We start from the raw sequence: 25795 nt of genomic DNA on the forward strand, positions 1-25795 counted from the left end.
ATTGTGAACTGTGAGGAGGACAGTGTGGAACTTCAAATTGACATTGACACATAGGTGGAGTGGTCAAATAGGTGACAGAGATTAAGTTCAATGCGGAGAAGTGTGAGGTGATACACTTTGGCACAAAGAACATGGAAAAACAGTATAAAATAAAATATAATATTCTAAAGAGTGCGCAGGTACAGAGAGACCTGGGTGTATATGTACATAAGTCATTAAAGGTGGCAGGACAGGTAGAGGGAGCTGTTCCTAAAGCGTATAGTATTCTAGGCTTCATTAATAGGGGCACAGAGTACAAGAGCAGGGAGGTTACGATGAATTTTTATAAGACACTGGTTAGACCTCAGCTGGAGTACTGTGTACATTTCTGGGCGCTGCACTATAGGAAGGCTGTGAACACATTGGAGAGAATGTAGAAGGAGTTTACGAGAAAGGTTCCAGGGATGAGATACTTCAGTTATGAGGAAAGATTAGAGAAGTTGGGACTGTTTTCCTTGGAGAGAAGAAGGCTAAGAGGCGACTTGATAGAAGTTTTCAAAATCATGAGGGGTCTGGACAGAGTAGATAGGGAGAAACTGTTCCCGCTCATAATGGATTGAGAACCAGAGGGCACTGTTTTAAAATGTTTTGCAAAATGAGCAAATATGAGGTGAGAAAAAACTCTTTCACAAACCGAGTAGTTAGGGATTGGAATGCACTGCCTGGAAGTGTGGTGGAGGCAGGTTCAATTGAGGCATTCAAGAGGGCATTGGATGATTATTTAAATAGAAACAATGTGGGGGGTTACGGGGAAAAGAAAGAAGATTACCATCATATTAAAATGCTAAGAGGCCTGAATGGCCTCCTTCTACACTGTAACAATTCTGTGATTCTGTGATAAACGTATTATCAACATCCTGGGGGTTACCATTGACCAGAAACTGAACTGGACAAGCCATATAAACACTGTAGCTGCAAGAGGAGGTCAGCGGCTAGGAATTCTGCAGCGAGTAACTCACCTCCTGACTCCCCAGAGCCTGTCCAACATCTACAAGGCACAAGGCAGGAGTGTGATGGAATACTCTCCACTTCCCTGGATGAGTGAAGCTCCAACAACATGCAAGAAGCTTGACACCATCCAGGACAAAGCAGCCCGCTTGATTGGCACCCCATCCACAAACATTCACTCCCTCCACCACAAACGCACAGTAGCAGCATCTACATTGTACCATCTACAAGATGCGCTGCAGGAACTCACCAAGGCTCCGTCCAAACTCACAGCCACTACCATCCAGAAGGACAAGGGCAGCAGACACATTGGAACACCACCACCCGGGAGTTCCTCTCCAAACCACTCACTTGGAAATATATCACCGTTTCTTCACTGTCACTGGGTCAAAATCATGGAACTCCCTCCCTAACAGCACTGTGGGTGTACCTATACCACATGGACTGCAGCGGTTCAAGAAGGCAGCCCACCACCACCTTCTCAAGGGCAATTAGGGATGGGCAATAAATGCTGGCCTAGCCAGTGAAGCCCACATCTCATAAATGGAATTTTAAAAACTATGTGGTTTAGGTCATGTCTATACTGTGATCATTGCATTTCAAAGAAATTAATAGCGTGTGAATTTCTTAGGAGTTATTTGGATGTGATTAGGTACCTTATCAATACAAATTTTTAGCAATAACAACAATGCAGATCATTCTTTTTGTTAGTTACCTGTGGGCATATGACTTGATTCTGCTTAAAGGAATCTATGAATGACTTACCAGTGCTGCTTCATTACACTGACCAGAATCTGAATACAATGTGTCATCCTTCAGTAAAACAGATATTGCACGCAAAATGAAAGAGAGAAACAGATTCAGGTGGATGTAGTTCCTAGTACAACGAAGTTTCCTGTATGCAAGGAAAAGAAAGAGCAGAAAAAAATTAGTTTGTCTGAATTATATTCCGTTCACCTCCATTTCCCAATTGGCATTAATTTGATGCTGGTTTACTGCTGGTGCTAAAATAATTCCCATTGAAAGAAATCATCTTTTGTCCAAAAAGTATTTTGTCCCTTAAAGGACTATATAAAAACAGAACTGTCATATTTTGTACTACTGGGTGAACAGCTCTTGCCTTTAATATGAATCATTGTTGCTTTGTGTTAGTTTTAACCTGGACAGTGAGCACCAAAATTGTTTTAGTAGCTTTTCAAACCTACTCAGTCATACAAAGGGTCCATCATGATTCACACTCATGAATGAGACAGTTCCTTGGTCTGGCTCTCATTTTAAGATTATGTCCCTCTGTCCTAGAATCCCTAACCAGTGTAAAAGGGTTGTTGATGTGGCAAAGATATTAATGGCCACAATACTGCATAAACACTTGAAGTTTTTGTATGACATTCCTCTGTATAGTGCTTTAATGGAAATGTTAGCCTGGTTATGTTAACTGAGCCAAAATAGGACATTGAAAAGTACAGGACCAGAAAAGACTGCAGCACATTTATTCAGTCCTAAAACTGAACACTTCTCAATCAAGAAAGAAAGATCTTGCATTTGTATAGCATCTTTCATGACTTCAGGATATGCCAGAGCAACTTACAGCCAATTAAGCACCTTTGAAGTGTAGCTGCTCTTATAACATAGGAAACATGGTAGCCAATATGCACACAACAAGCTCCCACAAACTGCAATGTGATAGGTAATCTATTTTTTGGTGATGTTTGGCTGCTGGTTGGGTCTATTCTCCTTGGGGCAGAAATTTCCCCCCGTTCGGGGGGGGGGGGGGTCGTGTGGGGGTGGGCGGGGACGGGTGCGAACCCGATTGACACCCCCAATCGGGGCCGCGCTGCCATTTTACATGGGCGGGCCACAGAGGTGCCTCAGGGAGATTAGTTTAAGGTTTAAAATTTTAAATAAAGGGAAGAAAATATTTTAAGACATGTCCCCTCATGTAACAGTGTCACATGAGCTGGGACATGTTTATCAATTGTTTGAAAATTTTTTATTTAATTAACAAACCTTTCATGAAACCTCATCCCGCCCATGGATGAGATTTCATGAAAAATGTGAAGGCCGCCTGGGCTCTTCGCCTGCCCGCCAACCTTAACATTCTTAACTACTTTAATTACTTTCTTAATGGCCATAACAGGCCGAGTCCGCTGCGCACCCGCCGAACTGAAAATCTAAATGACGCACAGTCACCGATGTCACCGTGCCTGACGTCATTGGGCGTCATTTTACGCATTGGCGAGTGGGCCCCACCCCCGCTCGCCGACCCGAAAATTCTTCCCCTGGAGTTTAGAAGAATGAGAGGCGATCTTATTTCTTATTGAAACATAAGACAAGAGGGTTCTTGACAGGGTAGATACTGAGAGGATGTTTTCTCTCATGTGAGAATCTACAACTAGGGGGCACAGTTTAAAAAGAAGGGGTCTCCCATTTAAGACGGAGATTGGGGAGGATTTCTTCTCTCAGCGGATTGTTAGTCTTGTTTGGAAGTCTGTTCCACAGACAGCAATGAAATGAAGGCTTCAATACTTTCAAGGTTGAGTTAGAATTTTGATTAACAAGGGAGTCAAGGGTTATGGGGGCAGACAGGAAAGTAGAGTTAAGGCCACAATCAGACCAGCCGCAAAAGTATTGAATTGCACGGAAGGTTCATGAGTTGAACAGCCTACTCCTGCTCCTATTTCTTACGTTCTCATGATTCTATTTTTAAAAATTCATACATGGGGTGTGGGCTTCACTGGCACTTATTGCCCATCCCTAGTTGCCCTTGAGAAGGTGGTGGTGAGCTGCCTTCTTGAACTCCCCCTCTATCTCGCTCTCTCTTTCTCCCTCTCACATACACTCTCTCTCTCCCACTCACATACTCTCCCTCTCTGCCCCCTCACTCTCTCTCTCCCCCTTCACACATTTGCTCTCTCTCTCCCTCCTCACACACTCCCCTCTCTCTCCCTCCTCACACACTCTTTCTCTCCCTCCTCACACACTCTCTCTTTCTCTCCCTTCTCACAAACTCTCTCTTTCTCTCCCTCCTCACACACTCTCTTTCTCTCCCTCCTCACACACTCTCTCTTTCTCTCTATCTCCCCCCTCATACATACACTCTCTCTCTCTCCCTCCTCACACACTCTCTCTCCCCCTCACACATACACTTTCTCTCTCCCCCTCACACATTCTCTCTCTAACCCACCTCATGCACTCTCTCCCTCTCTCCCCCCAACACAGTCTTTCTCTCTCTCTCTCTCCTTCACACTCTCTCTCTCCCCCTCACACACACTCTCCCTCTCCCTCTCACACACACTGTCTCTCTCGCCCCTCACACTCTCTCTTCCCCCTCAAACACATACACATTCTCTTTCTCTCCCGCACACAGTCTCTCTCACATTGTCTCCAGTCACTCACTGAGATATCACTGGGCTGAGCTGCTGCTGCCTCATTCTCCAACCTGGACAGCTGCTCCCTGTTTACTGACATCCCTGCTTGTGGGCTCCCAGCCCTCAGCTCTCCGGCCCTCAGCTCCCCGGTCCTCAGCTCCCCCCTCCTGGCATGCTGGCCCTCAGCTCCCTGCTCCTGGGTCCACACTCCTGGCTTCCATGGCCCTCAGCTCCCTGCTTCTGTGCTTCCTGCTCCTGTGCTTTCCAGCCCTCGGTTCCCTGTTCCTGAGGTTTCCCGGCCCTTATCTCCGCAGCTATGCTCCCGGGCCCCAAACACATTACGGCTGGTGTTTGCCGCTCCTCCAATCACAAGTTGTTTCTCTCCCACATTTGCTGCTGATAAGCTCACTAGTGTGGGAGAGAACTGGCCTATGATTGGAGGAGCGGCTCCATGCAGAATCTCCCATTTAAACTTACCTGTTTGACCAGGGTATTTAAAACTGGCTCCGGGGGTCGCATTGAGGGTCTTCACGGGCTGCCTTTGACCTGTGGGCCGTACATTGGACAAGCCTGTTCTAGATGGTAGTGGTTGTGGGTTTGGAAAGTGCTGCCTAAGGAGCCTTGGTGAATTCCTGCAGTGCATCTTGTAGATGGTACACACTGCTGCTACTGTGCGTCGGTGGTGGAGGGAGTGAATGTTTGTTGATTTGGTGCCAATCAAGCGGGCTACTTTGTCCTGGATGGTGTCAAGCTTCGTGAGTGTTTTGGAGCTGCACTCACCCAGGCAAGTGGGGAGTATTTTATCACACTCCTGACTTGTGCCTTGTAGATGGCGGACAAGCTTTGGGGAGTCAGGAGGTGAGTTACTCATCGCAGGATTCCTAGCCTCTGACCTGCTCTTGTACCGCAGTATTTACATGGCTAGTCCAGTTCAGTTTCTGGTCAATGTTAATACCCCAGATGTTGATAGTGGGGGATTCAGTGATGGTAATGACATTGAATGTCAGGGGTTGATGGTTAGATTCTCTCTTGTTGGAGATGGTCATTGCCTGGCACTTGTGTGGCACAAATGTTGCTTGCCACTTGTCAGCCCAAGCCTGGATACTGTCCAGGTCTTGCTGCATTTGGACATGGACTGCTTCAGTATCTGAGGAGTCGCGAATGGTGCTGAACGTTGTGCAAACACCAGCGAACATCCCCACTTCGGACCTTATAATGGAAGGAAGATCATTGATGAAGCAGCTGAAGATGGTTGGGCCGAGGACCCTACCCTGAGGAACTCCTGCAGCGATGCCCTCGAGCTGAGATGATTGACCCTTAACAAGCAAAACCATCTTCCTTTGTGCGAGGTATGACTTCAACTGCTGGAGAGATTTCCCCCTGATTCCCACTGACTCTAGTTTTGCTGGGGCACCTTGATGCCACACTCAAATGCTACCTTGATGTCAAGGGCAGTCACTCTCACCTCACCTCTGGAGTTCAACTCTTTTGTCCATGTTTGCACCAAGGCTGTAATGAGGTCAGGAACTGAGTGACCCTGGCAGAGCCCAAATTGAGCATCAGTGAGCAGGTTATTGCTAAATAAGTGCCGCTTGATAGCACTGTTGATGACCCCTCCCAACACTTTACTGATGATTGAGAGTAGACTGATGGGGCGGTAATTGGCCGGGTTGGATTTGTCCTGCTTTTTGTGTACAGGACATACCTGGACAATTTTCCACATTGCTGGGTAGATGCCAGTGTTGTAGCTATACTGGAACAGCTTGGCTAGGGGCGCAGCAAGTTCTGGAGCACAAGTCTTGAGTACTATTGCCAAAAATGTTGTCAGGGCCCATAGCCTTTGCAGTATCCAGTTCCTTCAGTCATTTCTTGCTATCATTTGGAGTGATTTGAATTGTCTGAAGACTGGCAGCTGGGATGCTGGGGACCTCTGGAAGAGTCCGAGCTGGCTCATCCATTTGGCACTTCTGGCTGAAGATTGTTATGAATGATTCAGCCTTATCTCTTGCACTGCTGTGCTGGGCTCCTCCATCATTGAGGATGGGGAGCCTCCTCCTTCAGTGAGTTGTTTAATTGTCCACCATCATTCACGACAGGATGTGGCAGGATTGCAGAGCTTGGATCTGATCCATTGGTCTGTCTATCACTTGCTGCTTATGCTGTTTGGCATGTAAGTAATCCTGTGTTATAGCTTCACCAGGTTGACACCTCATTTTTAGGTATGCCTGGTGCTGCTCCTGGCCTGCCCTCCTACACTCTTCATTGAACCAGGGTTGATCCCCTGGCTTGATGGTAATGGTAGAGCGGGGGATATGTCGGGCCATGAGGTTACAGATTGTGGATGAGTACAATTCTGCTGCTGCTGATGGCCTCATGGTTGCCTAGTCTTGAGTTGCTAGATCTGTTCAAAATCATCCTATTTAGCATGGTGGTAGTGCCACACAACACGATGGAGGATATCCTCAATGTGAAGACGGGACTTTGTCTGCACAGGACTGTGCGGTGGTCACTCCTAATGATACTGTCATAACAGATGCATCTGCTGCAGGCAGGTTGGTGAGGATGAGGACAAGTGTATTTATCGTTCTCAGTTCACTCACCATCTGTCACAGGCCCAGTCTAGCAGCTATGTCATTTAGGACTCGGCCAGTGGTGGTGCTAGCGAGCCACTCTTGATGACGGACATTGAAGTCCCCTACCCAGAGTACATTCTATGCCCTTGCCACCCTCAGTGCTTCCTCCAAGTGGTGTTCAACATGGAGGAGCACTGATTCATCAGCTGATGGGCGGGGGTGGGGGGTTACGTGGTAATCAGCAGGAGGTTTCCTTGCCCATGTTTGGCCTGGTGCCATGAGGCTTCATGGGGTCTGGAGTCAGATGTTATGAGTGGTCAGTGTCTTTTTTTAAAATCCGTTCATGGGATGTCGCTGGCTAGGCCAGCATTTATTGCCCATCTGTAATTTCCCTTGTTCAGAGGGCATTTGAGAATCAACCACATTGCTGTGGGTCTGGAGTCACATGTAGGCCAGACCAGGTGAGGACAGCAGATTTCCTTCCCTAAAGGACTTTAGTGAACCAGATGGTTTTTTACAACAATTGACAATGGTTTCATGGTCATCATTAGACTTTCAATTCCAGATTTTCATTGAATTCAAATTCCACCATCTGCCGTGGTGGGATTCGAACCCAGCTCCCCAGAGAATTACCCTGGGTCTCCGGAGAACTGGCCCAGTGACAATACCACTATGCCACCTCCTCCCCACGAATTGAACGCATTACCTGAAAGTGTGGCGGAGGCAGCTTCAATCATGGTTTTCAAAAGAGAAGTAGGTCTGAAGAGGAAACATTGGCAGGGCTAGGGAGAAAGGTGAGGGAGTAGCACGATGTAAATTGCTCCTGCAGAGAGCCAGCACAGACACAAGGGGTTGAATGGCCTCATTCCGTGCTGTAACCATCCTATGACTCTACCGTATCCTGGCTAACATTTATCTCTCAAGTCATGTCACTAAACCAGGTTATCTGGTCATTATTTCATTTTTGCTTGTGTGACCTTGCTGTGGGAATATTGGTTTCCGCATTTCTTACAAGACCGACTACACTTCAAAAATACTTCATTGACTGTAACGTTCCTTGGGACATTGTGAGGCTGCAAAGGCGCTTTATGAATGCAAGTTCTTTCTTCTCTTTCCTTTTGTAAGTAAATTTTGCCAATTGGAATTTCTACCTTTACAAGGAAGTTAGGGCAGAAAATCCCTCAAGGAAGAAATCTCTCCAAGGCACCTCGGGGAAGCGGCAAACTATCGGAAACAGCGACCAGGAGAAAGGCAGAGAAGGTCATGCACTGCGCAGGAGTTGTTCCTTAGCCTGCTCAAAGCACTCTTGAGACAGAAAGTAACTCAGAACTCTCAGAGCACTGAACAAGATATAACCTGTGCACAGGTTTCTTTCTCTCATTGGCAGAAAAAACATTCTCAACTTCCAGTATATTAGGCAATATTACTTATTCTAGTTTTCTGTGTGTAACCAATCTTCTAATTATAGCCATTCTCCATGGGGGTAATGAGCTCCAAGGCCAGTTTAGCACTAATGGACGTTATTTAATGGAAGTGAGGTGGCCTCGCCCGCCAGCTGGAGAGCCAGTGAGCCCTGTGTTGCCTCTTTTTGGGAAGGCCAGCTGCCTTAAGTACCAATCAAGTACTTGATCGGGCAGCGGTAGGCTTTTCCCCGGAATCAAGGGCCCTGGGGGATAGAAGTCCCACCCGTCGAGGGCTGTTGGCCAATCAGAGGCTGGCAGCTTGTCATTGGTTGGCAATGCCCCTGGGGAGGCAGTGGCTGCTGCTGCTGAATATGTACCCACCAGCGGCCTTGGGTCACCATGGACCTAGGCACAGGTGAGTGATGGTAGGAGGAGTTTCGCGAGGTGGGGGTGGAAGGGCGGTCGGCACCAAGGGCAGGGGGTGACCCTCAGCGGGCCCCTCCTCCCCCTTCCTGATGCTCAGTCCCTCGATCAAGCACTGAGTGCCTGGCAACAAGGGGCCGCCTCTGGGTGCCCGCAAGCAAACTTGCCCAGGTTTATTTTTCAGGTTCCCAAATGGTGAGTCCGACGCCGGCGAATACCAGTGGTGACGGGATGAAACCCCTTGTGCATTAATTGCCCACTTAAGGGTCTAAATTGGTGGTGGGGTGGGAAAGCCAAATCGGCTGGCCTTCCCACCACGGACTTCATCGGGGCAGTGGTTGGAAGATGGCGGGGTCCCCACCCACCACAATCCTGCCTGATTAAATGCCCACCCTGCCCCCGCCAACGTACTTGCCACGGGAAGGCACTAAATTCCACCCGATATAGCTGTAATGGACCACCTCCCTTTATCCTGTCGAGTCGAATCAAATTGCTACTTTGCCGCTAATTCCTATTGTCATGAAGCTATTAATGTATATAATATTTTGGAAAATATTTTTCTTTTAAAACAGAGGTTTGGTCTGCGGGTATGTCTTAGTTGGATTAAAGCCAGCTAGCCTGGGTGCTTTGATATGTACTAGTTTTGATATGGAAGAGAGATAGTGTGCATCTGCATTTTTTTGAATACAGCATTCAAGAAGTGGGGTGAAAATTGATGTCTATCTAGCAGATACCAAGCAATATGTTTATATTACTAATAAAATTGGTACTATGAAAGTGGTTTCATTGTTAAAAGGTGAAGTCCAAAGAGGCTGTTGACACAATGAGAATTAACATTCAATGGGGCTGGTAGGTATAACTTCGGTATACCTTTTCAGTTTTCGGGTGTACAGAGCAGAGGCAATGTGAGGTCAAAAGGCAGCTGCAAGCCTCCAATTGGCTCCATAGTGAAAAGAACCTCATTTTGAATTTGTAAGGTGAAAATGCTTTGCCTGGTGTTTGGTTAAGTCTACGGGTGCTGTTGCCATAATGAAGATTAGTTTGGGAACTTGTTAAAAGTTATGATAGCAATTTGTAGCCATCTGTATATATATTTTAACCTGTGTAAATTAATAAACTGTTTCACTTCGTTTAATGTAAAACCTTGAGAACTAATGGCCTGATTCTTGAATTTAGAGTTGCATCTCAAACATAACACTTAAAATTATAGGTTATGACAGTTGTTTAAAGTTTCCCTCTGGGATTTTTAAATAACTCCACTTTACCAACTGCATTGGTCATAACACTATGGTGCTATTCAAATAATAACAACTTGAATTTATATAGCACCTTTAACATGTAAAAGGTCCCAAGGCTCTTCAATTGGTGAAGGAGGGAGAGTTAGAGAGGTAGAAAGTATTTTGAGATGGTCCTTCTATCTGTGTACTCCATGTGTGGTACTTGGTTAGTAGACAGACTGCAGGCATACACTGGCATCTACTTAATACTTGTTTATTAGGACTACTTCTAAACAGGTGACAGAGTAAGTATATTGCTCCTAGGTATGGTATTCCAACCTCTCTCTCAAGAGTCTAACGCATGACTGACTGATGTCAGTCGTCCATCATCACCTACATCAGGTATTAGCATTTTCCATCTGTTAACCCTTTATACTATAGAGAGGTTTAAGAAGGACATTCCAGAGCCTAAGGCCCAGGCAACACAGTACTTAACAATGAAGTAAATTTCTGCTATATCTTCCGCTGTGTCACTAATCAGATTTGCCTCTAAAAATACTAAAATGTTCGTTCTCATCACTCCTGCTGTTTGTTCTCATTGCAGATGGCAACCAACTATTTCAGCACTTAATATAATGAAACAAAACTGATGAGTGCCTCACTCAGATAAATCCTCTCTCCTTTCAGTTTCTGGGGACACTGGGACAGATTGTAAGCTTTTTAATGATCAAGATACTGATTTTCTTTTCAGATTGGGAAGGCAAGTTGCCTGGTGCCAGGTTTTTAAACAAAGTTAAATTACAAGTTCTATAAGTTAAAGCTGTTATCAGCCCTTGCAGTAATAAGATGCATAATCATGCCATGTCATCAAAATGGGTGTTTTAAAAATAATAGCTGTTGCTTAACGTGCATAAAATATTTTAGCCACTGTAAAATAGTGAAGAGTAATGAAGCCTTCAGATGCTCAGAAGAGCTATTTCCCTACACCACATGATTAATGACTAATCAATATTCATGCAAAAGGCAAAGATTACTGCGTGTAATTATGATAGGAAGTCAGGGGGATGTATTAAAAAGCCACTTTAAAGCTAATGGTTGAAATGAGACCTCCCTTCTAATAAATTATTTTTTTACAATCAGTTCCATTCCATTAATGCCATGTTTAATATTAAATAGATAATTTGGAAAAAAAACAGTAATTACTACAATTAACTTGTCACTGATTCTATTATCTTAACTGATGGTAAGTGTAGTTTATGCACATAATGCAGGAAAATGGTGTTGAAGGAACAAGTTCAGCCATGATTTTACTGAATGACAGAGGAGGCTCGAGGGGCTCTTTAACCTACTCTCTCCTATTTCTGATGTAACATTGCTTCACAAAGTACGATTCAGTTAGGTAAATGGGTGCAACAGAGACAGATGAAATTCAAAACAGGATTGGAGGGGAGGGGGGGAAGGGGGAGGGGGGAGGGATGGGAGGAGGGGGAGGGGAGGGGAAGGGGAGGGGAGGGGAAGGGAGGAGGGGGGAGGAGGAGGGAGGGGAAGGGGGGATGGGAGGGGGGAGGGGAGGAGAGAGGGGGGAGAGGGGAGGGGAGGGGGAGGGAAGAAGTGAGGGGAGGAGGAGGGGAGAAGGGGAGGGGAGGAGGGGAGGGGATAGAGGAGAGGGGAGGGGGAGAGGAGAAGGGAGGAGAGGGAAGGGAGGGGAGTGGGGGAAGAGGGGTGGAAGTGGGGGGAGAGGGGAGGGGTGGGCGGTGCGGGTACGGTGGCCAGAAGAGTGCCGCAAAGAGGTAAAGATGGAGTTTGTTCTGTTATCATTGTTGTGGGTTTTAGATGAGGTTGTCTATGGTCTGGATTTATAAATACTGCTGGAGTCAAGGCTGCAGGTAAACTTTGCCTTTTATTGCACATTATATAATGTACAGTACAGGCTTACCACGAGGCTCTACATAGAACTATCTCTCAGCATACTCTGCTGTCATGTGATCGATGTAGATTGTTCTATTTACATATGTAACATGAACCCATTATACTACATTTTTTGTAGGCTTCTAACTGGACCAAAGCATTAAAGAGATAGGATCTGGGAACCTGAGGAGAAGGATATTTTAATATGCTGCTCTGACACTTGATTAGAACAGGGCAACAAACGGTCCAAAGATATTGGACTTTTGGAGTATTGGCCTGCTACTGCACTCCAGGCCTCAGAGGAAATGGCTTTCTGACTGCTGATCGAAGGGACAGAGAGCCAGCAGAAAAGGTCTCTGCTCTTCTTCCCTGAACTTTACACCTGTCTTCAGGGAAGAGGTCAAGCAAGTTTGGGTCTCTTGTTTCTACTTTAAACAAGATCAGAATTGGTATTATTACCAACAGGAGGTTTTAGGCATTATAAAATCAAACATTTATTCAAATAACCTTAATGTTCATCTAAGATAGTCACCCAAGCCACTCCATAATTGTCTAATGGCTGCTATGATTTACTAGGTGTGAGCTTCCAAATCTGGCTTCTCCCTAGAATAACTTTTCTTATCACAGCCTTGCGCTCCAACTATTAGCCCAGACAAAACCCCGTGAGCTGCATGAAAGACAAGCATTTAATTTTTGGTCTCTCATGCTGCTTTTGCTCTCATTCAGCTTCAATCTTTTCAAAATATGGGTATATCTGAAATTTGTGGTTTGTCTAGTTCGCCTTCTACCATCCTGGTAATTGTATGCTACAATGATAATGGAGTTGTTGACTAATCATGGTCATCAATCTTTCAATTAATCTATGACAGGCCCAGCCATGAAGTGGAAACCTTTAGGAACCATCTGTTCCAAAATTCTGTTCCAAATGTTACAGCCTTGGAAACATCTTAGGAACATCTTAACTAAACAAAGTGTGTTGGCCCAATGTTTTAAAATGTTCATGTGATATGTGAAGTTTTCTCATATTTTCACTGAAAAAGTAATAATTTTCTTAAGGAGTTGGCTAACATGAACAGGAACAATATATAACCAGATTTTCTGTAGTGCCAGTAAATAGTCAAATGATGTAAAGGTAACTCAACAGAAGGCCATGTTTCTTACAAATATAATTTTATTAGGTATAGGAAAACAACAGTCTTTATTAACCAGTGACTACATTGAGGTTGCCAGCTGTGATTGGACATATTTCTGGAGGTGTCAGCACATGACCTCCTGCTTCTAAGAGCCCTCGTCCCACACTCCTGCCATTGGTAACCCAACATATCCAAACTCACCTTCCCATACCAATTGGAAAGTGAACTGACTCTTCATTATCAAACTTGATGATTCCTGACTGCCAAATAGTGCTCTAGCCTATGTCTGATATTTTTGTACCTAATGCATAAAAGTATTCAAAAAATTTTTAAAGACAAATTATTGCTCATATAACTTGTCTCCATGGTTGCTCACAGCAGTGTCCTGGAGATTAACCTACAATTCCTCAAGACTCCAAGACAATCCTGGAGGATTAGCAACTCTAACTTACAACGCCCATACTTCCAGAGGCTCCATCACTATAGCTAGTCTCTTTTTATATTCCGTGTCTCGAGATACTCAACCAGGGATCCCATTTGGCTTATTTACGGCCTTTCTCTACTTGCTTTTAATGATTGTTGTACCTATAAAAGGCCCCTCTGTTCACTTTCCCAAATCTAACTTCAAAACCTATTAATTCACTCTCTACATCAGCTACATCTGCCACATTGTTATCTGTCAATTCAGCGTTGACTGCAGTTTATTGTAATCCTCACCACAATTCACTGTACTCCCCCAACTTGGAGTCATCAGCAAATTTTGAAATAAATTTCATCTATCCACAGACACTTGTGGCACACTGCTTACTGTATATTTTCCATCTGACTAACTTCCTTTTACCCTGTACCCTTTCCTTTTCACTCTCCAACCATATCTTTAACCATTTGCCTTCTTGACTAATCATACATTATCTTTGCCATGAGTCTCTTAACATGCTATCTCAAAGATCTGAAGTGTGGGGAAATGGTGGTTAAGATAATAAATTATGTGGAAAAATAAATTTGGAAAATTAGTTGTATATGATGATAAACAATACAGAAAATTACCATAAGTGTTGCAAATGAACACAGGTTCAAAGGCAAAGTTACGGCTAATATCAGGAAGTTCTTTCACCTTGGTGCAGCATTGGAGGTGAACACGCTGGCATTATTTAAGAAACAATTAGTTGTTGCAATGGAGAGATTTTTAGGCTCTTTCTGATAAGGACTTAATGGCCTTTCTACTCCATCTTTACCATTGTGATCTGTGGCGTTGGTCCACAACCCAAAGCTCTCACTGGGGGGCCACACCTGTAGGTGGTGTTGGTCTTTGAGCCACATTCTGGTTCTTCACTGGGATACAGAATCACGGATAACCCCTTACATGACATTAATTCATTACTGGCTATTGTTGCTGCTTCTACACAAACTTTCCAGCTCTTGCTCCTTCACCAAATACAACCAATTGACTGGGATATTGTGAATTTTCTTTTAGTGCTGTTTGGTTTTATTCTGACCCATCAATAGCTGCGTAATAATGAACATTTTAAGGACAGTTTTTAAGGAGCCCCATGAATAGTTCATAGCAGTTGTTCATCTCCCACAGTCCCTGACTTCTCTTGCACCACAGCTGGCTTAGAGTATCATAGAATCATAGAAATTTATACCGTGGAGGGCCATTCGGCCCATTTTATCCAAGCCAGCCAACAAGTAGCCATCCATTCTAATCCCATCTTCTTGCTTTTGGCCCATAGCCTTGTAAAATATGGCATGTCAAGTGCATATCCAAGTACTTTTTAAATGTTATGAGGATTTCACTTCTACCACCCTCTCAGGCAGCGTAGAGTATGCTCACCTGGGAATTCTCTTGTTAGGGAAAGTTTGCTCTACTCTTCACATTCATTTAGTTTGTTAATTTTCTCTACAAAGTGCAACAAATGCTCACACTCACAGGCATGCATTCAACCTTTCTGTTTCTTTCAAAGCCTCTTTGTACCTATGTGATGCCTCAGAAATTTGCTTGTTCAGATCTTGAAAAGTTTGGTTCATTTTTAAAGGTATATACTCAGCTTGAATCTTGTGTTTCAAATCTTCCAGTTCAGCTTCAATATGAACATTTTCCTGTGGAATAGCTTCACTTTCTTTTTGTAGGTTTTGTTTCTTTTGGGTTAGATCAGGTAGCTTTCCTTCATTCACAGCCAGCTGCTTTCTCCACACTGCCACCTACTGTTGCAGTTTGATGTTGGCATTTTCAAAAAGCTCTATTTTTAAACATTTTGTCTGCTTCTCAGCTTCTTTTTTTCCTCTGCACTAAACTCTCTGGTTCTTGCACTTCATTGATCTGGACATGGTCTACAATCATCTTGAGGTTTGTTTAGGTTTGCTTCCCTTGGCCTGGGGTCTCCTGTCTCCCTCGCTTTGGGGTCCCCTGTCTCCCTTGCCCTGGGGTTTCCTTGCCCCTTTAGTGCTTTATTGGGGATGTTTTAGATCTTATTTTAAGGTCTGTGCTCTCCTCAACTTGGAGTTTAAAATATTTGTCAAAGGCTTTTAATATTTCACCAAATATGGTTGAGGATTCACCTATCCCTTGGCTTAGGATTACTTCATTTGCAAATACACCAAACAAGTATAAAAATGTATTAACTTGGACTTCTTCTGATTTCTTGCTTAATCCTGATGTACTCCTGTATTCTAAAAATTTTCTTCTCCAGGATGCCAAATTCTGGGTGCAGTTTGGCTCTTGCCTTAGCTTAAATTGGTCTGGTAATGTTACTTTGCTATCCATGGCTGATTTGTGATACAGCTTTAAATTTTTTCTCTCTTCCAAGATGGCACAACTGTAATCATTCTGTCAATGCTTCTTCTCAGTGAGGTTTCCCTCACTTGCCAGTTTTGGCAGGCTCTCGCATTAATGGTGATTGCAATTTCCGTGTTTTAAATTTTCAGCAGCGACTTGCTGGATCGACCTTTCTGAGTCTTCCCCGCAATCGCGAAATGGTTTTTGGGTCATGAAACTGTTGATTCCGGGCTTTTGCTGCGGTTTTTAACTGATGATTGTTTTTAATTATTTACTTTCGATTGGAGCGAACTCAGCCACCATGTGGTCAGGAGCTGACTCGGGCCTTGGGCTGTTCAAGGTGCATTTCAAAGGGGAAATTCTGACTGCTGCTGGCACAAAAGCTTTTCTTCAAACTCATTCTGGCCAAGAACTTAAGCTTTTTGGCTCTGGCTTCTGTTTTAAGAATTGCTTTTATTCATTCATTCATTCACGCTCAGCCACCACATGGTAAGGCACTGACTTTGGACTCAGTGTTCCCTCAGCTGCACTTCTTAAACAATCTGTAAGCTCTGTCTGGTTTGTGCCCTGATGACTTTTAAAAGATATGTACAGCCTTTTAGTGAACTTTGCTCACCCTTTTTGTGATCTGGCTAGGTCTTGTGACTCTGCGTTCACTTAGGATCTTCTTTTCATCTGCACAGTGGATTCTTCTGCTGCCTTTCAGCCTTTATTTATTTGCTGAATTTTGCTCACCCTTTTTGTGATCTGACTAGGTCCCTTGACTCTGCCTCTGTGATCGATTAGGTCAGGCAATGGAATGTTTTTTAGGTGGTCTCCAGCTGTGCTTTCAGGATTTCAGGGTCCATCTTTCATTACCACCATGTTTGGTGTCTCACTGAGAGGTCTGGAGGGTTGAATGCTTAAACATTTAGGGCAGGGTTTTTACCTCATTGGGCCGGTGTGGTGGGTAGGCCCGGGAGCGGCCATGAAACTGACCGCCACCCGCGATCGGGCCCCGATCGCAATTTCACACTGGCCGGCCAATTAACGGCGTGAAAGGCATGCTCAGAGCCTCAGCGCTGCCAGGGTGGGAGCGGGAGGAGCGCAAGCGCTGAAGCGTGCGCATGCGCGGGGGTGCGCTCAGTGAAAGCTCCCTGAAGGCACAGAGCTGCCTCAGCGAGCTGAAGATTTTTAACATTACAAATGAAGAGTAGAAAAATAAGGAAAACATGTCCCCTCATGTGACTCTGTCACATGAGCAGGGACATGTTAAAAATGAGTTTTAAAAGTTTTTTTTTAAATCACTGGTCGAAACCTCATCCCGGCCGTGGATGAGGTTTCGCACAAAATGCAAAGGCCGCTTGGTCTATTCCCCAGCCTGCCAACCGAACAGTTGGACAAGCAGCGAAATATTTGATTTAATTAATTGATTAAGGGCCTTAATAGGCCTCTTCATTGTTGGCGGGCGTGCTGCCACTGGTCGTGCATGCCTGCCAAGCGAAGTATCGCAAGACTGCGCAATGACATCGGAACGCTTGCCCGACATTATCGTGCACTATTTTACTCTCGTTCGGGTCGGGCGCGCGCTCTCCTGACGAGGGAAAAGTTCTGCCCTAAGTGTTTATCAAAAACTCATAACTTTTTACATCTCCAAGGTGCAGCCCTGTACGGGTGCAGTCTCCATGCTGGCTTCTGCAAGACTACTGCTGCACTCAGTCTACTATCATGTGACTCTCTACATCACACTGTGGGGAGTACTGTTTTCCTAGTCCCACATTAACCCTTGCTATGCTAGAAACCCTTATACTACAAACATCAGAAAGCAGAGAAGGCCATTTCATTCATCAAACTCATGCAAGACTATGTTAACCATTGAGACTATACTATGCATCCTCGACCCCAACCCCCACCCATCTCTGCCCAAGAACCACAAAAGGCAATTACTGTGAATCTAAATGTTACAAATAAGTGTTTCTCACCTAAAGAAACAAAGAATCGCTGATCCAGTCGTGAGAGCAGCCAAGGAGGCACCGTGTCCCAGCGTATAAATAGCCCTCAGTAGCACGTAAAAGTTAGCCTTGGAGAAATAAAAGACAACAGTAAGCCAACTAAACCATGGTCAATTATACGTCAGTCAGTAACAGTAATTGAATAAAATCTGACAGCAGGCACTCTAGCCTTACCCGGAGATTATATGGGAAATGATCAGTTCCAGTTGATGCATCATCAATTTGATGAAATTGCAATGCTATTGCTGGGTTTAATTAGTTTACTAGTACTATTGCACTACTGGAAATATTGAACTTAAACTAATATGTCTCTTCATGTGCTACTTTTAATTTATCATCTCAAATTATTTCCGCCATTATTACTTCAATTGATGGACTTGTAATTCAGGTTCTGAAGAAGAGTCATATTCAACTCAGTGTTAAACCTGTTTCTCTCTCCAGATGCGGTCTGACCTGCTGAGTATTTCCAGGACTTTATGGTTTTATTTCAGATTTCCAACATCTGCAGTATTTGGCTTTTATATTATTGGAATTCCACTACTTCATCCATGCTCAAAAAGCAACTTATATAAAAATTGTGCTTGTTAATCTGAGCCAGTGCTAGGTCGAGTTTTTTAAAATTCATTTACGGAATGGCTAACATTTATTGCCTGTCTCTAATTGCCCTTGAGATGGTGCTAGTGCACTGCCTTCTTGAACCGCTGCAGTCCATGTGGTGTAGATACACCCACAGTGCTCTTAGGGAGGGAGTTCCAGAAATTTGACCCATCGACAGTGAAGGAACGGCGATATATTTCCAAGTCAGGATGGTGAATGGCTTGGAGGGAAATTCCAGGTGGTGGTGTTCCCATGTATCTGCTGCCCTTGTCCTTCTAGATGGGAAGGTCGTGGGTTTGGAAAGTGCTGTCTAAGGAGTCTTGGTGAGTTTCTGCAGTGCCTTTTGTAGATGGTACACACTGCTGCCACTGTGCGTCGGTGGTGGAGGGAGTGAATATATCTGTAAGAGGTGCCAATCAAGTGGGCTACTTTGTCCTGGATGGTGTCAAGCTTCTTGAGTGTTGTGGGAGCTGTACTCACCCAGGCAAGTGGGAAGTATTCCATCAAATTCCTGACTTGTGACTTGTAGATGGTGGACAGGCTTTGGGGAGTCAGGAGGTGAGATACTCGTCACATTATTCCTAGCCTCTGACCTGCTCTTGTAGCCACTGTATTTTTATGGCTAGTCTAGTTCATTTTCTGGTCAATGGTAACTCCCAGGATGTTGATAGTTGAGGATTCAGCAATGGTAACACCATTGACTGTCAAGGGGCGATGGTTAGATTCTCTCTTGTTGGAGGTGGTCATTGCCTGGCACCTATGTGGCGCGAATGTTACTTGCCACTTATCAGCCAAGCCTGGATATTGTCCAGCTCTTGCTGCATTTGGACATGGATTACTTCAGTATCTGAGGAGTCGCGAATGGTGCTGAACATTGTGCAAACATCAGCGAACATCCTCATTTCTGAGCTTATGATGAAAGGAAGGTCATTGATGAAGCAGCTGAAGATGGTTGGGCCGAGGACACTACCCTGAGGAACTCCGAGAATGATGTCCTGGAACTGAGATGACTGACCCCCAACAACCACAACCATCTTCCTTTGTGCTAGGCATGGAATGCAACCAGCAGAGAGATTTCCCCCTGATTCCCGTTGAATCCAGTTTTGCTAGGGCTCCTGGATGCCACACTCGGTCAAATGCTGCCTTGATATCAATGCAGTCACTCTCACCTCACCTCTTTTGTCCATGTTTGAACCAAGGCTGTAACGAGGTCAGGAGCTGAGTGGCCCTGGTGGAACCCAAACTGGGCATCAGTGAGCAAGTTATTGCTAAACAAGCGCAGCTTGATAGCACTGTTGATGACCCCTTCCATTATTTTACTGATGATCGAGAGTAGACTGATGGGGCGGTAATTGGCTGGGTTGGATTTGTCTTGCTTTTTGTGTATAAGACATATCTGGGCAATTGCCAGGTAGATGCCAGTGTTGTAGCTGTACTGGGACAGCTTGGCTGGAGTGCGACAAGTTCTGAAGCACAAGTCTTCAGTACTATTGCCGGAATATTGTCAGGGCCCATAGCCTTTGCAGTATCCAGTGCCTTCAGCTGTTTCTTGATATCGCCTGGAGTGAATCGAATTGGCTGAAGGCTGTGATGCTTCTGTGATGCTGGGAACCTCTGGAGGAGGCCTAGATGGATCATCCACACTGCACTTCTGGCTGAAGGTTTTTGCAAATGCTTCAGCCTGATCTTTTGTGCTGTTGTTCTGGGCTTCTCCATCACTGAAGATGGGGATATTTGTTGAGCCTCCTCCTCCAGTGAGTTGTTTAATTGTCCACCAGCATTCACGACTGGGTGTGGCAGGACTGCAGAGCTTAGATCTGATCCATTGGTTGTGGGATCGCTTAGCCTTGTCTATCACTTGCTGCTTATGCTATTTGGCATGCAAGTAGTCCTGTGTTGTAGCATCACCAGGTTGACACCTCATTTTTAGGTGTGCCTGGTGCTGCCCCTGGCATGCCCTCCTGCACCCTTCATTGAACCAGGGTTGATCCCCTGGCTGGATGGTAATGGTAGAGTGGGGGATATGCCGGGCCATGAGGTTACAGATTGTGTTCGAGTACAATTCTGCTCCTGCTGAACGTCCACAGCACCTCATGGTTGCCCAATCTTGAGTTACTAGATCTGTTCGAAATCATGAACTTATGATTTAGTATTTAGCAAGGCGGTAGTGCCACAAAACACGATGGAGGGTATCCTTACTGTGAAGACGGGACTTTGTCTCCGAAAGAACTGTGTGGTGGCCGCTCCTACCAATACTGTCATGGACAGATGCACCTACGGCAGGCAGCTTGGTGAGGATGAGGTCAAGTATGTTTTTCCCTCTTGTTGGTTCCCTCACCACCTACCACAGACCAAGTCTAGCAGCTATGTCCTTTAGGACTCGGCCAGCTCGGTCTATGGTGGTACTACCGAGCCACCGGACATTGAAGCCCCCCACCCAAAGTACATTCTGCACCTTTGCCTTCCTCAGTGCTTCCTCCAAGTGGTGTTCAACATGGAGGAGCACTGATTCATCAGCTGAGGGGAGGCGATAGTGGGTAATCAGCAGGAGGTGTCATTGACCTGATGCCATGAGACTTCATGGGGTCTGGAGGCTATGTTGGGGACTCCCAGGGCAATTTCCTCCTGACTGTATACTGCTGTGCCGCCTCCTCTGCTGGGTCTGTCCTGCCAGTGGGACAGGACATACCCAGGGTGGGTAATGATGGTATCTGGGACATGATCTGTGAGGAAGACTGTGTCAAGCCGTTGCTTGACTAGTCTGTAAGACGGCTCTCCCGATTTTGGCACAAGCCCCCAGTTGTTAGTAAGGAGGACTTTGCAGGGTCAACATGGCTGGGTTTGCCATTGTCATTTCTGGTGCCTATGTCGATGCTGGGTGGTCCGTCTGGTTTCATTCCTTTTTATTGACTTTGTAGCAGTTTTATACAACTGAGTGACTTGCTAGGCCATTTCAGAGGGCAGTTTAGAGTCAACCACATTACTGCAGACTTTTAATTCCAGATTTTGATTGAATTCAAATTCCACCATATGCCGTGGTGGGATTCAAAACCCAGTCCCAAGAGCATTACCCTGGGTCCCTGGATTACCAGTCCAGTGACAATACACAATGCCACCGCCTCCCCAGGAGTGAGACTATTTCCCATATTAGCTTCAAGGAAACGGTGGTATAGTCTTATTGTTACTGAACTAGTCATCCAGAGCAAAAATAAAAATACCTGGAGAAACTCAGTAGGTCTGACAGCATCTGCGGAGAGGAACACAGTTAACGTTTCGAGTCTGTATGAGGCCTGGACTAATGCTCCAAAGACAAATCCTATCACAGCAGCTGGAGGAATTTAAATTTAATTAACTAAATAACTCTGGAATTAAAAGCTGGTCTCAGTAGTAGTGACCATAAAACTACTGGGTTGTCATCAAAGCCCATTTGGTTCACTAATGCTCTTTAGGGAAGGGAATCTGCCATCCTTATCTGGTCTGCCTTACATACCACTCCAGACCCACTGAAATGTGCTTGACTCATCACTGACCTCAGTCAGATGGACTGGCTGGCGTTAACCTAAGCACAGGAAGAGTTGTTATTTCACTGTTGCTGGGTCAAAATCCTGGGACTCCCTCCCTAACAGCTCTGTAGGTGAACTAGCAGTGGTTCAAGAAGGTGGCTCATCACCCCACTAACACATTCCATGACCAAATAAATAGAAGTAATCCATATTGGATAGGGAGCAGCTGTTCCCCTTAGTTGAAGGGTCAGTCACAAGGGGACTTAAATTCAAGGTGAGGGGCAGGAGGTTTAGGGGGGGATGTGAGGAAAAACTTTTTTTACCCAGAGGGTGGTGACGGTCTGGAATGCGCTGCCTGGGAGGGTGGTGGAGGAGGGTTGCCTCACATCCTTTAAAAAGTACCTGGATGAGCACTTGGCACGTCATAACATTCAAGGCTATGGGCCAAGTGCTGGTAAATGGGATTAGGTAGGTAGGTCAGGTGTTTCTCATGTGTCAGTGCAGACTTGATGGGCCGAAGGGCCTCTTCTGCACTGTGAGATTCTGTGATTCTGTGATATTCAGGTACAGCACTGACCAGATCAAGAATAAGTCTATCTCTGCAAGGGCTCTTGACTCTCACTCTTCACAATGGAAACTGGAGTGCCACCGGAATAGTTTGAAAAGGCTGTTATAATTCTGACACAAACGTAAACAAGTAACCCATTAATTTACATGTAACCTCTTATCTTGCCCACTTATTTACAAGTTCTATGTACAACGAAAACCATTTGAAGTTGGCTACAAACATCTAACACCATTGAAGGGTTCCAAGCCCATTGGTTAGTGGTTCTCATGGAAGTGCAGTATAATCATCAAAACATTAGGTAATCACCCATAAAATACTATAATATTAAATAATAAAAATCGGATCTGACTTACTTAGTCACCAAACCCAATTGATGTTAATTAAAAATGGAGAGAATGTGATCCATAAACCACAGGTGTCAATCCTATAATCCCATACAATAAAAATGCCTACAGAGCAACCAAACAAAAGCTGACTAACATCTTTAACACAACACAAAAACATCCTATGTATGAAGTCATAATGGGAATGCAGTGGAATTCCACTCTGAATCTTTCCCATGGGAAGTCCAATGTTAAAATGGGTGATTTCTGTCTTTATTATTGGCTTAAAATGTCACCACACACCACCTCATTCCCGACACTTTTAACCGAGCTGGAAACCACTCTGTGATTTTGGAGTGGGCTGGAAAGCAGGTGAACAGCAATCCCACCGGAAAGAAGGGCGAGCCTATTTAAACATGTCAATTAGCACCAATGACAGCTGTAAGGCCCAAATGAGCTTTCAGGGACCAACAAAATCGGAGTGGATCACTGCAGCTTTCTTCACTACTGAACCATATAAGTCTTCAATGGTGTAATGATTTTTGTGGGCCAGGAAGATTCTTCACCCTGCAAAAGTGTTCCACTCACTTCTGGCCCGTCTTTAAAGGCACTTCCCACTGCTCTGTAACCAGCTACATCTTCAATCTTTTAATGAGCTCCCAAAACCCAGCACTGCTCCATTTCTATCACAGCCCAGCACTGTCCATTGCTACCAATGTACCTCAATTCCATGCATTATCACTAAAACAGTAGTTAAACCCTACTAAATAGTGTAATCCTAGACATTCCACCTTCCCTGTGCAGCTCCTCCTGGTAATGGCAACCTAGGGGTTAAATCACAGAAAGCCCAGAAGAAAAAAACATAAATGGTCCATATAACATTTTTCTGGGTTTTCTGTGGCTCCTTGGCAGCTAATGGTGGGTGAGTGGGAGAATCCTCTCGAGAGGAAATTATCCTCTCGAGTATTTTCTTCTGACTGGTGCATCTGCAATACCATGTTTGTTGGGCATGAGGTGCCTGTCATGCTTCAGTTGTTAGCACCCTTGTCTCTGAATCCAGAAGGAGGTGGATTCAACACTTGAATTGGCCTCTATTCAAGCTTCTTCAGAACCTTGAATCAGTGCATTTTCAGAAAGGATAAAAATAGGCCTTTATCAGTGCTATTTGATCTTCACTGAGAGCTGGTGAGTGAGGGCGTTTTAAGGGTTAATTTCTATCTTTTTTTAATTCATTCACGGGATGTGGGCTTTGCTGGCTGGGCCAGCATTTATTGCCCATCCCTAGTTTCCCTTGAGAAGGCGGTGGTGAGCTGCCTTCTTGAACCGCTGCAGTCTAAAGTCTAGTTTTTTTTTTCTTTTTTATTCTCTTTAATTTAGCAATTAACTAAAAATTACTCCTTAAGCTAAGAGGAGTTAAGTTTTATTCCAGCCTTAAAACAGGGGTACGCAAACTCTTTGAGAGCAGCTGCAGCTAGTTAATTAGGCAGTGAGCTTAAACTGGTTTTCAGAAGCTTCAATCAGTTGTTTTTCAGAAAGTATAAAAACAGGCCTTCCTCAGTGCTGTTATATCTGCTCTGAATGCTGCTTCAAGTGCACAGTGTGTAAAGTGGGAGTTTGGTAAGTGAGGGAATTTAGTGAGGGAGGTGCTCCTTTCTTTTTCTGCCATTTTTCAGCCTCCAGTAGTTGGCTTTTACTTCAGTACAGGGGAAAAAGCTGTTTGGTGAGTAACTGGTAAGTTATTCTACTTATTCTAATCGTAATAAATAGTTTTTAAAGTTATGGCATGGCAGGTTAGCTCAGCCCTTTGGAACGCACATCCTGCGATATGTGGGAAGTCATGGATGCATCATTTTTCCTAGCCAAACACATTTGTAGGAAGTGTCACCGGCTGCAGCTCTGGGCTTTGGTGGTTGGATTTACTGTTGTGCATCTGCAACGCTGAGAACTACGTGGATAGCATGTTTAGGGAGGTGGTCACACTGCAGGTTAGGAGCATGCAGGCAGAGAGGGAATGGGTGATCACCAGACAACCTAAGAGAACAAGGCAGGTAGTGCAGGAGTCCCCTGAGTACAGTGTAGTCAATGGTTCCTCAGGGGCATGCAGCCAGACCCAAGTCCATGGCACCACAGCTGCACAGGAGGGGAGGAAGAAGAGTGGAAGAGCAATAGGGATTTGATAGTCAGGGAATCAGACAGGTGTCTCTGTGGCAGTAAACTTGACTGCAAGATGATTGTTGCCTCCCTGATGCCAGGGCCAAGGATGTCATGGAGCGACTGCAGGGCATCCTCCTAGGGGAGGGTGAACAGCCAGAGGTTGTTAGGTTGGTACCAATGACATAGGTAAGAAGAGGGGGGAGGTCCTGAAAGAGGATTTTAGGGAATTAGGAAAGAAATTAAAAAGCAGAACCTCAAAAGCAGTAATCTCAGGATTACTCCCAGTGCCACATGCCAGGGAGCAAAGGAATAGGATGATTGAGCGATTGAACATTTGGCTGGTGAGTTGGTGTAGGAGGGAGAGCATCAGGTCTGAGGCAGGTGGGACATTTACAATATGGATGAGTTACACTTAACAGGGCTGGGACTAATGTCCTCGCTGGGAGATTTGCTAGTGCTGTTGGGGAGGGTTTAAACTAGTTTGCCAGGGGGATGGGAACCTGAGGGGTAGCTCAAATTGGAAGGAAGTAAAGCTGGTAACAGGAAGTAGAAAAGTAGCAAGCAAAATTAGAAGGCAGGTGAAAAAAAGGCGAGCACCAACTAGGCTTAGAATATGGAATAATGTCAAAAAGACAGAGTTGAAGATACTGTACCTAAATGCACACAATGTTTGCAACAAGATAGATGATTAAAAGGCGCAAATAGAGGTAAATGAGTATGATCTAATTGCCCTTACGGAAATGTGGCTACAGGGTGACCAAGAATGGGAACTGAATATTCAAGGATATTCGACATTTAGGAAGGACAGATAAAAAGGAAAAGGAAGTGGTGTTGTGCTGATAAGGGATGGGATCAGTACATTAGTAATGGA

At 44.9% G+C, this 25795-nt stretch overlaps 1 protein-coding gene across 1 annotated transcript in view; it reads right to left on the bottom strand.

Moving 5' to 3' along the window:
- The window catches only part of LOC144677033 (vasoactive intestinal polypeptide receptor 2-like), a 215023-nt gene that overhangs the window by 94394 nt on the left and 94834 nt on the right, over positions 1-25795 (bottom strand). Inside the window, exons 5-6 of the mRNA XM_078537306.1 lie at positions 17750-17847; positions 1753-1882 (exon numbers count right to left, since the gene is read on the bottom strand). Of these exons, the coding sequence (XP_078393432.1) occupies positions 1753-1882; positions 17750-17847 (228 nt within the window). The remainder of the gene's footprint in view (positions 1-1752; positions 1883-17749; positions 17848-25795) is intronic.

The sequence above is a fragment of the Cetorhinus maximus genome, chromosome 3 (assembly GCF_964194155.1).
Source record: "Cetorhinus maximus chromosome 3, sCetMax3.hap1.1, whole genome shotgun sequence".
NCBI lineage: Eukaryota > Metazoa > Chordata > Chondrichthyes > Lamniformes > Cetorhinidae > Cetorhinus > Cetorhinus maximus.